At 30.3% G+C, this 15063-nt stretch overlaps 1 protein-coding gene across 1 annotated transcript; it reads right to left on the bottom strand.

The window, feature by feature from the left end:
• Window positions 1-12082: 12082 nt before the first annotated feature.
• On the bottom strand, window positions 12083-14679 carry LOC107403404 (ankyrin repeat-containing protein BDA1-like). Its single transcript, XM_016010289.4, has 3 exons — window positions 14531-14679; window positions 13593-14280; window positions 12083-13111 (listed from the first exon to the last, which is right to left on the bottom strand). The coding sequence occupies exons 2-3, from the start codon at window positions 14205-14207 to the stop codon at window positions 12290-12292; spliced, it is 1437 nt and encodes a 478-aa protein (XP_015865775.3). The 5' UTR covers window positions 14208-14280; window positions 14531-14679; the 3' UTR covers window positions 12083-12289.
• Between the last annotated feature and the right edge of the window lie 384 nt (window positions 14680-15063).

Raw genomic sequence — 15063 nt, forward strand, 5'->3', positions numbered from 1 at the left:
TGATATTAGAGATGGGGGGTTTTGAACTGACTTATTTTTTAGCCATTATTTGCTACAGTGTATTTTGTGCTTAGTTTTTAAGGATTATTTTTTAATGCACTTTTCTTTATTTAACGAGCTAAGTGAATAAAAAAAAGTGTACATTGCACTTATTATGAAATTGAACTTCTGATTTGATTTTTGGAATGCCATGTTCTGAAAAGCCTACTTTGCTTTCCATCTTGTTTTTACTTTTGATGTGATGATCAGTGTAGACCAGTGCAAAACGTACTGAAAGACTACTTGATATCTAATTTTACATTTTTCAGATATGGATATCTAATTTTATATTTTTCAGATATGGAATAGGAAAAAATTTAAATGTAATGATAATCATTTTTATAATGTAGAAGCCTTTTTAGAGTGTTTGTCTTCAAGATAAATTTTATGAAAAATTAGACAAAAAATATCATATCTAGTATGATAGCTAAATTGCAGACAATATTGGTAGAAAATGGTTAAATTAAAAATATATCAACAGGGGTGACAATTTCAGTAGTAAATATGGTCTTTTACATTCTATATTTTCTATTTACAAATAAATAAGTTTTATAACATTGTTTTAGAGAGACGAAAGTATAGAACTTCATGGTTTAGAATATGCAGAAGTAAAGTACAAGTTGATTTGTGCTGTAAAGCGAGAAAATAAAAAAGTACAATTATGCTGTAATTTTATTTTGTGGAAGTTAAGATGTTGCTTGGTGAAGGTATTGGTTTTTTAATTTTGTTTTAAATTTTTTATGTAATTGTATGTAATTTGCTAGTTTCAAATGTTAGTTAGTGATAATAATTGTTTGTTAGACATCTTAAACAATTATAAACTAAAAAAAAAAAAAATTGAATTGCATTCAATTTGATTTTTTTCCCCTTAAATTTTTAATCAGTTTAGATACCTAGAGTAACCAAGCAAGAAAAGAAAAATTTGAGTTCTGCCGTAATGTTTTTTAATAGATATTAAATAATTTGCTTTTGGTTTCAAAGTAGATGGTGGAGAAAACTGCAACTTTGGTCAAGAGCAGTAAATATAAATTTGTCCTTGTGGCGTTAAACTATTCGCGGGAGCATTTATTATTGACCAGTACTATTAATTCTGAGGCCCATGTGTTTTTTCTTTTCTAATTTATTTAAACTTAATGCTCGTGCTGAGGCCGATGTTCGTTAAGACAAATTATTATTAGGCAAACCAGTAGACAAAAAGTGCATGGTACAGGGCATTTTGAGAATAATCACTTTAAAGGTCCATTTTTTTTTATGGTTAATGGCTTCCTCTTTTATGGCTTTGTATTGTGCGTGAAGGAATGATTGAAGTCGTTTTACAGTGCAAGAAAGTAAAACTTCATGGTTTAAAATATGGGAAAAAAAAAAAAAAAGCCGAAGCAAATAAAACAAGCTGATTTGTGCTGTAAAGCAAAAAATGAAAAAGTTGATCTCTGCTTTAGTTTTTTTTAATAAAATTTTAAATGTTTGTTAACATATTTAATTTTTGTTTTTTCCACTAAATTTAATGTAGTTTGTTTATTTTCATCAAAAGAGAAAAAAAAATTAATAATGCAGAAAATATTAAAATATTTTCTAAATGATACGATGATATTCAATTGATTTATTTTGATTAGGAGCAGTATATGTAAATTTGTTCAGGTGGCGTTAAACTATACACGGGGAGCATTCAGTATTTATTTATTTATTTTTTGGTATGATATTCTTACAGTAGTATTCCAAACCTCTTCCCGACTTATGTCTCCAGCCCATGCTCTGGGCACAGATGTAGGAGTTGCTATCCCACCTCCACATTCAGTATCGATCGGTACAATTAATTCTGAGGCCCATATCTTTTTTTTTTTTTTTTGGGTGCATAGATGAGGCCCATATTCGTCACGACAAATAAATATTGGACAAACCAGAATGCACGGTACAGGGTATTACGAGAATAATCCATATTTTTTTATGGTTAATAGCTTCCTCTTTTATGGCTTTATAGAGTACGTAGAGAGCAAGAAAGTGAACTTCATGTTTTAAAATATAAAAGGGAAAAGTGCAAGCAGATAAAACAAGTTGATTTGTGCTGTAAAGCAAAAAAATGAAAAAGTTGATCTTTACCGTAGTTTTTTGTTAGTGAAATTTTACATACTTTTTTGTTAATATATTTAATTTTTGTTTTTATTCAGTAAATGGAGTGTAGTTTGTTTACCTATTTAATTTTTTCTTGGATGATGAAGCTTAGGATAACCTAAGCCTCTTAACATGTTGTAACATATTGCAGGACGCAGATATAAAGGATGCTGAGGATGCCGCGTGCATAAACAAAAATAATAATAATAATTAAAAAAAAAAAAAAAAAAGGACCCAGCGTGGGAAAGGAAGTTTGAAGTTTGAACTGAAATTGTAAAAAAAAAAAAAAAAAAAAAAAAAAAAAAAATTGGAGGACAAAATTGGAAGTTCAAATGAGTGATCTTTTATATTCGATAACCAATAATCGTAAGTGGATCTGATCATATGATGGAACATATCTTTGTGCTCTGTATTTATTTTCTCATTGCAATGTCTTATCCAGCTCTCTTGGTCGATATTTGAGTCCTAATTATGTAATCTTGAATTCCTGGCAAGGACAGCTAACAAAAATTCACTTTCAATTGAAATCTGTTTTTCCCAATCTATGATCTTTTATATTCGTCTGCACCATTTATATATATCATTCCAGATATACTTGAACTAAAAATGCACAATACAGAGAGAGCCTCCGCTGGACCGGACCTTATGGTAAGAGCAAGAAGGCGTGATTAATTTGCATTAATAAAGTTGTATGTTCTATCTTAATTAATTAATTAATCAGGCAGTGGAGAGAAAGAATTAATTATCACATTGATCATCTCCATATATATACATGCTCAGGGTGGAAATTTCTTCACAATCCATCTGATAAATCCAAGTGAATGAGCAAGTCTGATGAGGATAATTAATCCAATCCAAATATGGAATGATTTAGGAAGCATATGAAGTACGGTTTTAATATAAAAAGGTGGTGCTACCAGGGCCAAACCTTTGAGGAAAGTGAGTGCCAAGGATGTCCAAGTGGTACACATGGCTATTCTCAAAGCAGCATACAAATCTCGTTCTTCAGAGGGATTCCGCTAATGTTTAAAAAAATCAAAAATCACTATAAGTGATGCAAGAATGAGGTGCGATTATACCTTAGAAAATCACTTTACACGTATTTAGTGCTACGCGCTAATACTGTGAGGTTCCAGCATACCATATATCACCCATATCATATTTGCCTCCGCCGCAGCAATCAAATCCTGCAATGATGGTGTTTATTTTCTGGAATGTCATTGTTGCAATCACGGTAGCCACCACTAAGATTAACCCACGAGCATCTTCCAGCCAATCGCCTCTGTCTTGTATCAAGTAGCCAATAATCAGTTTCATCAACCAGTGGCTTGCTTGTGCTAGTTTAATTTGTTGATTTTTTAGGAACCACGCCATCATGACCAGCAGCTGGGTTCTTGTACCGCTGGGAGACTAATAATGGATTGGTTATTGCTTTGTTCTCCGAGCGCCTTATGACGATGATCCATAAAAATGGTTTGGATTTTTAGGCTTCTGAAGTCTCTTGGAAAGTGCTGTAGCATGTTGAAGGCTTTCAAACCGCTACGGTTCAAGGTGTTGTACTCTGGCTTTTACCCCAGGTATAGAAAGCAAGTAGGTTATATAGTTGCAACATTTTATTAATTAATGAATGTTAATATGCATACAATAAACTAGTACTTGAAATGGATTAAAAAAATGGTTTTTAGTAATTAACTAGTTAATTAATTTCATGATCGAAAGTAAAGAAAGACTCTGTTTTGTAAGTCTTTGTACATATACTTATTCTCTTGGCCATTACTTAAAACTGAATTATAGTTAGAAAAATAAAAATTCAAAATGGTTATACCTCAATTTTGCTTTAGCATTACATTACAGCTAGATGCAAAATGGTATTCCCAGCGCTATGTCTTTCGTGTTGAGGAACTCCCGATTCTCATAACCAATCGACTCCTCAAACAATTTCAGAGCCTCCAAATCGTTATATTGAACACACAAGTCTAAAACTCTTTCTCCTTTATCAAGCCTCTAGTAAACATACTCAGGTCGTGTGCTAATAAGGAGTTTAATTAATGACATCGATACGCGCTCTCATGGCTGCATAATGAAGAGATATTCTCTCCTCTGGATCTCTAACCAAGCAAAGACTTGGACTCATTTTCTTGCAACAATGCTGGGACTATCTCAGCGTGGCCTGCAGCTGAAGCCAAGTGAAGAGGAGAGCGTTTGAGGGGCTCTAATTCGAGACAAAGTTTGGGGGCTTGGGGGTTATGAGAAAGAAGTGCTCTGCAGAAATCAAGGTGGCCTGGCATAGCTGCTATGGTGCAGGGGAGTTTCAGAGAATTTGGTCAATGAAATCTTAGAAAGAATTAAAGGGTCGTCGTTGATCAGTGAGTTTAAAGCCGGTACAGATCCTTCCATTGATGCCTCATAAAGCCATGTTACTGTATTAGTATCCATTTTGTATACTAAGCCTTGTTACTGTATTAGTATCCATTTTGTATACTTCCTTGACGATCATTAAAATATTTTTTTACCCTTCATCAACAAAAGTTTAATTTATTAAGAGTTGCAAGCCGAAGGAAAGCTAAAATGAACGAGGAAGATGAATATATATATATATATATATATAGCATATCTTGATGAAATTATCGTATGGATAATCCGCATTATAATTGTATTCAGATATTTTAATAATAGGATAACTATATATATATATTTATATATATTAATTTGGTTAAAATTATAATAATATTTTCTTTTGAAAATGAACAATACTATTTGATAATATTACTTTGGGATCCACGTTGATGTGTCAACTATTTATCAGCATGTGCAGTTCACTTTCCACTATGGAGCTTGTAGTTTTCATTTGAATTTAGTCATTTAAACTGACTTATTATAAATATGAATCCCATAAGATAGTTCACCATTAGCCATTTTTTTTAAATTTTTTTTTTTACGGAACGAATTTCCTCTTACTGATTTAATGACTTAGCACGTTATTGACTCTTTATTCTGCTTAATTATAAAATTGATAATTTTTAATTATTTTTATGGCGGTTGACTTAGTCAATCAACCTATTAATTTTGATAAAAAAAATTAATTAATTAGTTTCTAATTATTGATAGTTTCTATTCCTTCCAGTTCTTTCCTTTCTTCATTTATATTATGGTAATCACTATTGGTGAAAACTTTTAGGTTTTCGATTCAAAATGTGATGGTGAGGTTCACTATTCCCAATTAATAAAGAAGAAAAAAAAGAAAAAGAAATTACATGTTTAAATATTGCACTTGTACAACATCTGTCATCTTACATGCGGTTCTATTTTTCATTTTATTTTATTTTTATTATATCTAACCAGTGGACGCTGCTGAATTTGTATGGTATTTTTTGAAAAAATATATTTAATTTGCATCGCGGGTGATGACTTTAAGTTATTGACTTTAGTTAATAAAAAATTGTTTATTATTTTATATTGTATTAATTTTATTCGTTGGTCTAGTTTCCATGAAAAATAGAAAAAAAAAAAAAAAAACTAAGAAAATATCTGTACATCTAAACAAGCTTCATGTTTATTGTTTAGAACATTATTGACTCTTTTAATTTGGTTAATTATAAAATTAATAGCTTGGAATTATATAAAAATTAGTGTCTAAGTATTGATAGTTTGAAATTACTTATGGTTGTTGAGTTCGTCAATTTTTATATTAATTAGTATCCAACTATTGATCAAGTTTCTATCCAGTTTCTTTCCTTTCTTCCTATATTCTTGTCAATTTCTTCTTGCTACATGTTTAATGGAAATTTACGGTGCATCATCCCTCATATCTCCATTTCGGTAATTGTTTGATTAATTAAGGTATATTTTCTCAATGATTAGTCGTTTAATGACGATAAGATAATAACATTTGCAAGCACGGTTTAACTATGATTGGTTTTTGCTACTGTATTTTGTGGTGCTATGATTAACGATTTCTACAGATCCTTCGAAGAACATGTCTGAAGATAATTTAATTGATGCAGAAAGAGTGGATACATATTATACTGGGGACAAACCAAAGTTTGAAAACTAGTTGCCATATCCCATCATAATTCATATATAATTAGAAAATACTCTGAAAGACACAGTCGAATTATAGACTTTTTGACTTCTTTAAATTTTGACTTCTAATTACCACAACTAATTAGCCAAATTAAAAGCTAGCTAGTACAAAACATATATAAACACTATTAACTTCACCTTAGTTACTCTGCTTAATTAACATGTATGAACGTAGTTAACATATTAATTGTTTGAACTGTAATTAAATATCCAGGGCCGTCTCAACCACTGTTGCCCTAGGCAAAATTTGTTCTAAGGCTTTTTATTAAATATTGCTAATAACTTATTAATACTAAATTTGAATTTTTTTAAAAATTTTTTTAGATAAGTGTTGATAATTTATAAATTTTTTATAGATTGATAATTAATCATTTATGTGAGTTTTAATCAATTTAATCAAATAAATTAGCGAACGCACATCATTTAAAACACATAGATGGTTTCTTTTTACACAATGATTGTAGTAGAATCAATAATTACAAACATGAATTCATAAAAAACAAAAAATGCAGAGTAAGAGAGAACCATACAAATTCATAAATAAAAAATTTATATATATATATATATATATTATATAATAATATACAACATTTTAAATTTCAATATGGAAATTTATTTTGGGCCCCAGTAGGCATAGACTTTAGCCTAAAGCCTTAAGCCGGCCTTGAAAATATCTTGACTTGATGGCACATAAAGGAGTGGGACGTAGCGCTGAGATTTTTTGTTGTTTGCTGGTGTGGCCAGTCCCCTGGCACCCACAGGGCCGGCTGAAGGCATAGGCCACTAAGGCATATGGCTAGCCCCCATTTTATTGGGCCCCCAGAAAATATATTATATATATATATATATATATATATATATATATTTGTTAAATAAAATATTATTATTAATTTATTTTGAAAATATAAAAAGTTGGTTATTGTTAGGATTCTAAATTATTTTTAATTGATCATTTATTGTTATAATTATCTATAATTATTTTTATCTTTGGAAAAGAACACTAATAAAATTTAATTGAAATTTTTTATATTTTATTTCTATAATTAATTAGATGTAATCGTAAAAAAATAGAAAAAAAACACATATTAAATATTCATTTCTGTTTTTACAGAGTTTATGCTTTTTTTTTATCTTGCCAATTTCCTTTACTCTCTTCTCATTCACTTATCTTTCATATTTGTTTAATCTTTGATACTCAACATACATAATTGCAATTCTAATCCACAAGGTCCCAAAATTAAAGGTAACTTATTGGTTTTTATTTATTTTAATGAATTTACATTCATTCTCCTCATATATTATATATATATATATATATATATATATATATTATTTTATATGAATTCATGATGTAGTTATTTACTAATCATTCTTATTGTTCTTATATATATATATATATATATATATATATATATCTCATGGTTTTGTTTTGTATTTTGTATTTTTATTTTTTATATATCTTTTATTCAACTAAATTGATTAGATTTGAACCCTTCCATGGTGTTTTTAATTTGGGCCAATTATTCTCCTAGATGCTTATTCTAATTAATCTAAATAAAAGTTAATATTTGTTTGTTCTTTTATCATATTCATGCAGGTAACAGTATCATATTTTAAAGTATTATCAAATTGAAAGTGTAAGGTATAAATCAGGGTTTTATTGTTTCTTTAATTTTAAGCATAATAGTTTTGATAAAATATTAGGAATCTATATTTTCTATTATTTGAATATAAATATGTCTACTAGAAAATATGAGTCTGGATATGCAAAACATATGAAAAAAAAAGAAAAAGAAAAACAAAAGAATTTATTCAATCTCAAAAAGGAGCATTTGATAGGTTTGTTACTAATACTAAAAATCAAAACTCAGAAAAATCAATTGAAAATTTAAATGAAAAAAAATTGAATTTTCACTAGAAGATGATATTTTATTAGGACAAAAAAAAAAATCTGTTAAGAACTTTCTAATAATCATAAATCTAATTCACCAAATATTAATATTAACGAAGAAGATAATAATAATAATTTAGAAAAAGATGAATTAGTTGATCAAGAAGATAAAAATTTTAATGATATTGATGAAACTATTGTTAAAAATATATATGATCCAGCACTATGGGAAAACATAAATACAAATTTAACAGATTTATTAGTTGAAAAAGGTCCAATTAGAGAAACCAATTTATGTTTTCCACATGATGAAAATTCTAGACACTTTTCTACTATCCATTACATTTGAAAATTACCAAATGGAGAAAAATATGATAGGAGAGGGCTAGTATATTCAAAAGAATTAGATAAAGTATTTTGCTTTTGTTGTAAATTATTTAGTCAAAAATCAATTGCAATTCAATTAGCAAACGAAGGATGTGAAGATTGGAAAAATCTTAGTGCTAAGCTTAAAAGTTATGAAACAAGTAGTGAACATATTGTAAATATGAATATTTGGTTTGATGTTGAAATGAGATTACTTAAAAATAAAACTATTGATCAAAATTTACTAGAAAAGATAAACAAGGAAAAAGAGCATTAAGGAACGTATTAGTAAGAATTATTGCTGTAGTTAAACATCTTGCAAAACATAATTTGGCATTTCGTGGCACAAATGAGAAGATTTATCAAGATAACAATGGAAATTTTTTAAGTTTAATTGAAATGATTGTAGAATTTGATCCTATAATGCAAGAAAACCTTAAACGTATTCAAAATGGTGAAATTAATAATCATTACCTTGGCCATAACATATAAAATGAGTTAATAAATATATTAGAATCAGAAATAAAAAGTATTATAATTAAAAAAATAAAAGAAGCAAAATACTTTTTAGTTATACTTTATTGTACCCCAGATATAAGTCATCAAGACCAAATGTCTCTTATATTAAGATGTGTAGATATTTCAACAAATCCAATCAAAATAGAAGAGTATTTTTAGAATTTTTAGAAGTGGATGATACATCAGGGAAAAATCTTTTTGATATGCTTATTAGTGTAATAAAATTTTTTGAACTTGATATAAATGATATAAAAGGACAAGGATATAATAATGGGTCTAATATGAAAGGTAAACAACAAGGCGTACAAAAAAGATTGTTAGATATAAATTCTAGAGCTTTTTATACACCATGTGGTTGTCATAGTCTTAATTTAGGTCTTTGTGATATGGCTAATTATTGTCCTAGCGCTATAACATTTTTTGGCGTAACATAATGTATATACTCATTATTTTCTTCTTCTACAAAAATATAGAAAATTTTGCAAGACCATGTATCTAATTTAACTCTTAAACCATTGTCACAAACATGTTGCGAAAGTCGTCTTGAAAGTGTTAAAGTAATAAAATATCAAGCTCCACAAATAAGAGATGCTTTATATCAACTAGAAGAAGCTAATGATGATCCTAAAACAAAAAGTGAAGCGATTTCTTTAGCAACATATGAGATTGAAAATTTTGAATTTTTATTAGGTATGATTATTTGGTATGATATATTGTTTGCAGTGAACACTGTTAGTAAATTTTTATAATATAAAGATATGAATATTGCCATTGCATTAGAGAAGCTAAAAGGTCTTGTTTTATTTTTTAATGACTATAGAGAAAATGGGTTCACATCTATTGTGATTTGTGCTAAAGAGATTGCTAATGAAATGAATGTAGAACCAAAATTTCATGAAAAACGTGTAATTAGAAGAAAGAAAGAATTTGATGAGAATGAAATTAATGAAGTGAGACTGTACCTAAAGAATTTTTTAAACTTAATTATTTCAACTATATAGTTGATCATGCCATTTCTTTATTTCAAATTAGGTTTGAACAGTTTAAGATATGTGGAGATAGTTTTAATTTTTTGTATGATATAGAAAAATAAAAATTACTTGGTGATGATTTTTTAAAAGAAAAATGTTTGCATCTTGAAAATTTTTTAAAACATGATATGTTATCTAATATTGATGGTTTAGATTTATTTTCAAAATTAAAAGTTTTAAAAAAAATAATAAACCCTGAATTAAAAATAGCACTTGAGATACTAAACTTTATAAAACAATTAAATGCTTTTCCTAATGCATGAATAGCTTATAGAACACTATTGACAATATCTGTTAGTATAGCTTCAGCAGAAAGAAGTTTTTCAAGATTAAAATTAATAAAATTTTATTTATACTCAACAATGTGTCAAGAAATATTAAATAATTTAGTAATTTTATCAATTGAAAAAGATTTATTATCAAAATTTAAATATAAAAATTTAATTAGTAACTTTACATCTCAAAAAGCTAGAAAATTAAATTTTATATAAAAATCTATTTTTTAAGAGCTAATATTTAATTTAAAAAAAAAATATTAAGGTCCCAAATATTTTTTTCTGCCTAGGGCCTCAAAATTGCTTGAGACGGCCCTGGGCACCCAACCCCCAGGACTCGAACGCTGCCCACAGCGTGGGTTATGGCGTGCTCCATCACTTGCGTGTCTTTAATTTGAGAGATGTCGGTTTGATAAAATCAAACATGTGCAATATATAGAAGTAGCAGTATTAGTAACATATGTTTATGATATCCAGAAGTAGTTCGTTTGGCCCCCATCCATGTCCATCGACATGATTTGAGCTGGCCTCGCAACATCTTCACAGCCCAAAAGACAAAGATCAAAATGTATGGATCAAAATGACTAGCCCAACTACTACAAATCCAAGTGAAAATTAGTGGGTCGTAGATCGTCGTTACCGTCTGATCAATAGACAAACGTGGAACCAAGTACAATGCTTGCATGAAGGCAAGTGACATAAAGGTCAGATCGGCTTTACCCAATCAACGTCGTACTTACCGATGTATCTTTGGCATTTGCTCCACCAACTTTTGCTACTTGCTCTTGCAGCTGATTCCTTTGATTTCTTACCATTTATATTTATTGATGATTGCAGACCTAGTACATGATCTTGAAGAATATTAAGGATTTTGATGCTTTTGAAGTCTTTTGGAAGTTGCCCAATCATTCTAAAGGCTGTCAACCCGCTTTTGTTCAAGCTACTTGCTCCCTTTTTCACTCCAAGTATCGAAACCAAGCATTTTTATAGCTTGCACACGACGATCATATCATTAACATTCTTTTTATGGAGCTCACACCACCTGCAAGTGTGTCTTCGTAACATTAAGATGTGCGGGAGGAAATAGGGAGAGTTATTGTAAATGATCCCCAAAAAAAAAAAAAAAAAAAGGTGTGGATATATATATATATATATATATATATATGTACACACCTCAATTTGCTTTAATGAATTAAATATGCCAAAAAAAAAAAAGATTAATTGATTTATACATATCTTCAAGAAGTAACCATAGATATATATATGGTTTGAAATGTAGCTAGCTAGCAGTAATATTAATTTCTTTGTCAAACTTTAGACACTTAAGATGCCAGTCATCTAAAGAATTAAAGTTTTTATGCAGTTTCCATATAATCATGCAATTAATTTAACATCCAATTAATAATAATTAATATTTTAATATTTTGTGTGCGTGTGTATATGATGTATTTATACAAATTCACATAATTTTATTAAGTAATTAAAGTTATAAGTGTTAAGAGCAAAATTTCGGTCCTCTTGGAGATCGATCATTTTCTTGGTTCCGCCCATGGTTTTTAGGGGTTATATATGTAATTATAGAATAGTTCAAGGAGGTTTAATGTATTTTGCCCTATTTTCTAAGTTTAATAATATACATTTCTATATATAATCAGTGAATGTCGCTGAATTTGAATTTGATTAGTCGTTTATTAAGAAGTTGTTTATGTGGTAAGAGTGAGACACATAATTTAGAGATAACTTAAAATTTGAAGACAAATCCCCATCCTATCATATTTATAATTTAGAAAATACGTTCAAAAAGCCACAGTCAAAATAGACTTTGACTTGTTACCATACCAAATTCTATAACTTAGATTGCATAAGAGAAAACAAAAGCTGCTAGCTAGTGCCAGTTAGCTAGGCTGAAAGCGCAGAGTGATTAAAAAAAAAAAAAGTAATTTACCACAACTAATTATCCAAATTAACATCAACAATTAAACCTGTGTACTAGTATAGAGTGCATGGGAACTTTTGAGATGCTTGAGTATCTTCTTAAAAGCCCAATTGACTAAGCGAATTGTATGTTGCAGAATGACGATCCCAACGATTGCAATCCATGTGTAAAATAGACTGTAGTAGATCCTCGTTACCTCATCCTGAATTTTCAAAGGCGCGACCAAGTACATTCCTTCCATGAAGGTAAGTGCCATAAACGTAATATTGCCAGCAATGGCAAGATTCAAAAGCCACATAAAAGGCTTGTACGTAACTGGGAATCCAGTAAGAAGCAAAAATATTATGCTGAGCGCTGAGAGGAAAGCGATGCTATTATAAGCTAAAAATAACATATATTGGTCTTTCCAGATATAGCCTAACACTGAAGTTCCAGCAATACATGTTTGATTTTGGCCGGGGCCGCAATAAGTATTGTTGTCAATCTTGAAAGTGGTGGTGGTGGTATCTTCTTGCCACACACCACCAGGCGGGTTAACTGCAGTTTGGAATGTCATTGATGCTGTCACAGTTGCCGCTACCATGAGAGATCCACTCCTATCTTTTACCCAATCAACATTGTACTTACCTATGTACCTCAGGCATTGTCTCCAACAACTTGCATCTGATGATTCCTTACAATTATCATCATGTTTTTGTGTTTGGGGATGGGGACCCAGTGCATCCTGAAGAATATTGAGGATTTTGATGCTTTTGAAGTCCTTTGGAAGTTGCTCTATCATTCGAAAGGCTGTAAACCCCATTCTGTTCAAGCTACTCGCTCCCGTTTTCACTTCAGGTATTAAAACCAAGTATTTTATCGTCTGCACACAACAATAATGCCATTAATATTTTATGTCCCATGTCGATCGATCTCTAGCTAGCTAAATATAAAAATAAAATTATTTTAAATATAAATGATGAATGAGACTCTTAATTAGCACCTGCCAAATAAACATATGATAATATAAGGCAAGAAGTTATATTATTAATTAAATTTCATAGAATATAAGTTCAGTTATTCGATTCGCAACTCACCTATCAATACTTATAATGTAGCTATTTCCTGTCCTAATATACGTTTGATTGTCGAATATCTATGTTCATGAATCTTGGTTCGATGTTATTTATATGTATATACATTATCAAAAATTGATATATTATTATAAAACCCCTTGCTGTACGTGCAGATTTATACTTTTTGCTATTCGAATTTTTAGTGACCCTTGTTGTGCATAGATTATATACATATATAATATATATATATATATATTAATTGCGGAGCCTGTGGATATGCATGCATACCTCAATTTGCTTTAGCATCACAACCAAGTGCAAAATGGTGTTGCCATATTCCTGATCTTTGGAGTTGAGGAACTCGTCATTCTGAATGTCACCCTCTAATATTGATCCAACCAACACTTTTAGAGCCTCCAACTGGTTGTATTGAACACACAGGTGCAACACTGTTTCTCCTTCATTAAGCTTCTCTTGAATCGACTTTGGTTCCGCGCTGATAAGCATTTCAATCACTTCGACACGTCCTCTCATGGCAGCGTAGTGAAGAGGGATTTTGCCATCTTCATCTCTAACCAAGCACATATCTTTGTTCACTTCTATTAGTGCCTTCACTATCTCTGTGTGGCCCTCGGCGGACGCCAAGTGCAGAGGTGATCGCTTGAGCAAATCCAGCTCCTCGGCAAGTTTTGGCTTTTGAGAAACAAGTTGTTTGGTGAAATTTAAGTGGCCAAGTGAAGCTGATATGTGAAGAGGAGTTTCACCTAAAGAGTTGAGTGATATCTTGCTGAGAATTCGAGGGTCTTCCTCCATCAATGAATTCAAGCTGGCTGTACATCCTTCTGCTGACGCCTCGTAGAGTCTTACCATTCTATCATCTCCGTCGCGTATTGTTATTTCCATTCTTCTTTTCTTTCGTATACAACTCAATCAGACTGCAACGGTGTACAGTCCGTATCCAAAACTCCCAAGTTTTCTTCTCCATCAAGAAAAACAGGAAAATAAAATTTATAAAAGACCCCAAACTGTGTGCATATATATCATAAAATAAAAGTTAAGGTACTAAGCCGCGCCGCCCCGGGGGGTGGGGGAGTGGTTGGGTGTGTGGTGAACAAACAAAGAAAGAAGTTCAAAATATTAAGGACGTTCAAACGAAGTTGAATGGTATATCATATACAACAATTTTAATATATACTATATATAAACTTTATCCTACACATTGGTACCTTAATTAGAATGCTAGCTTCATAAGTACATGCGCGCTGTCTGGGGTTTGGAGAACGGTCAGTGTGCCCACATAATTGCTTATTAAATCAACTGGATGCATTGCTGATATATATAGATGAAGTTTCTTAGCTCTAGAAGATAAGTCGTGTTTTGCATGATTTGGATGCTCATGCCATAGAATGAGCATTTTTAAATAGGAAAAAAAAAAAAAAAAGAAGAAGTAAATTTATCTGCCAGAAGCATATAAGATGCTTAACTTTTCCTTTACGAAAGCACATACATCACGTCAATTACTTATTACTTCAATTTGTATCCCCTTTAACCAAAACCCATAATTTAAGGAGCACTAAATTAATATGTAAAAAATGAAGGAGCATATAGTATTATTTTTGTTTGGAAAAAGATTACAAAACACGATATAATACCCACCCCATGGTCCACATAGAAAAAGTTAAAGTATTAGACTATGATCCTGATAGAAAAAAGGAAAAAAAAAAAAAGTATTAGAGCATCTTTAATGGTGGTGGATGTA

Source organism: Ziziphus jujuba, chromosome 1 (assembly GCF_031755915.1).
Source record: "Ziziphus jujuba cultivar Dongzao chromosome 1, ASM3175591v1".
In the NCBI taxonomy this organism is placed as follows: Eukaryota; Viridiplantae; Streptophyta; class Magnoliopsida; order Rosales; family Rhamnaceae; genus Ziziphus; species Ziziphus jujuba.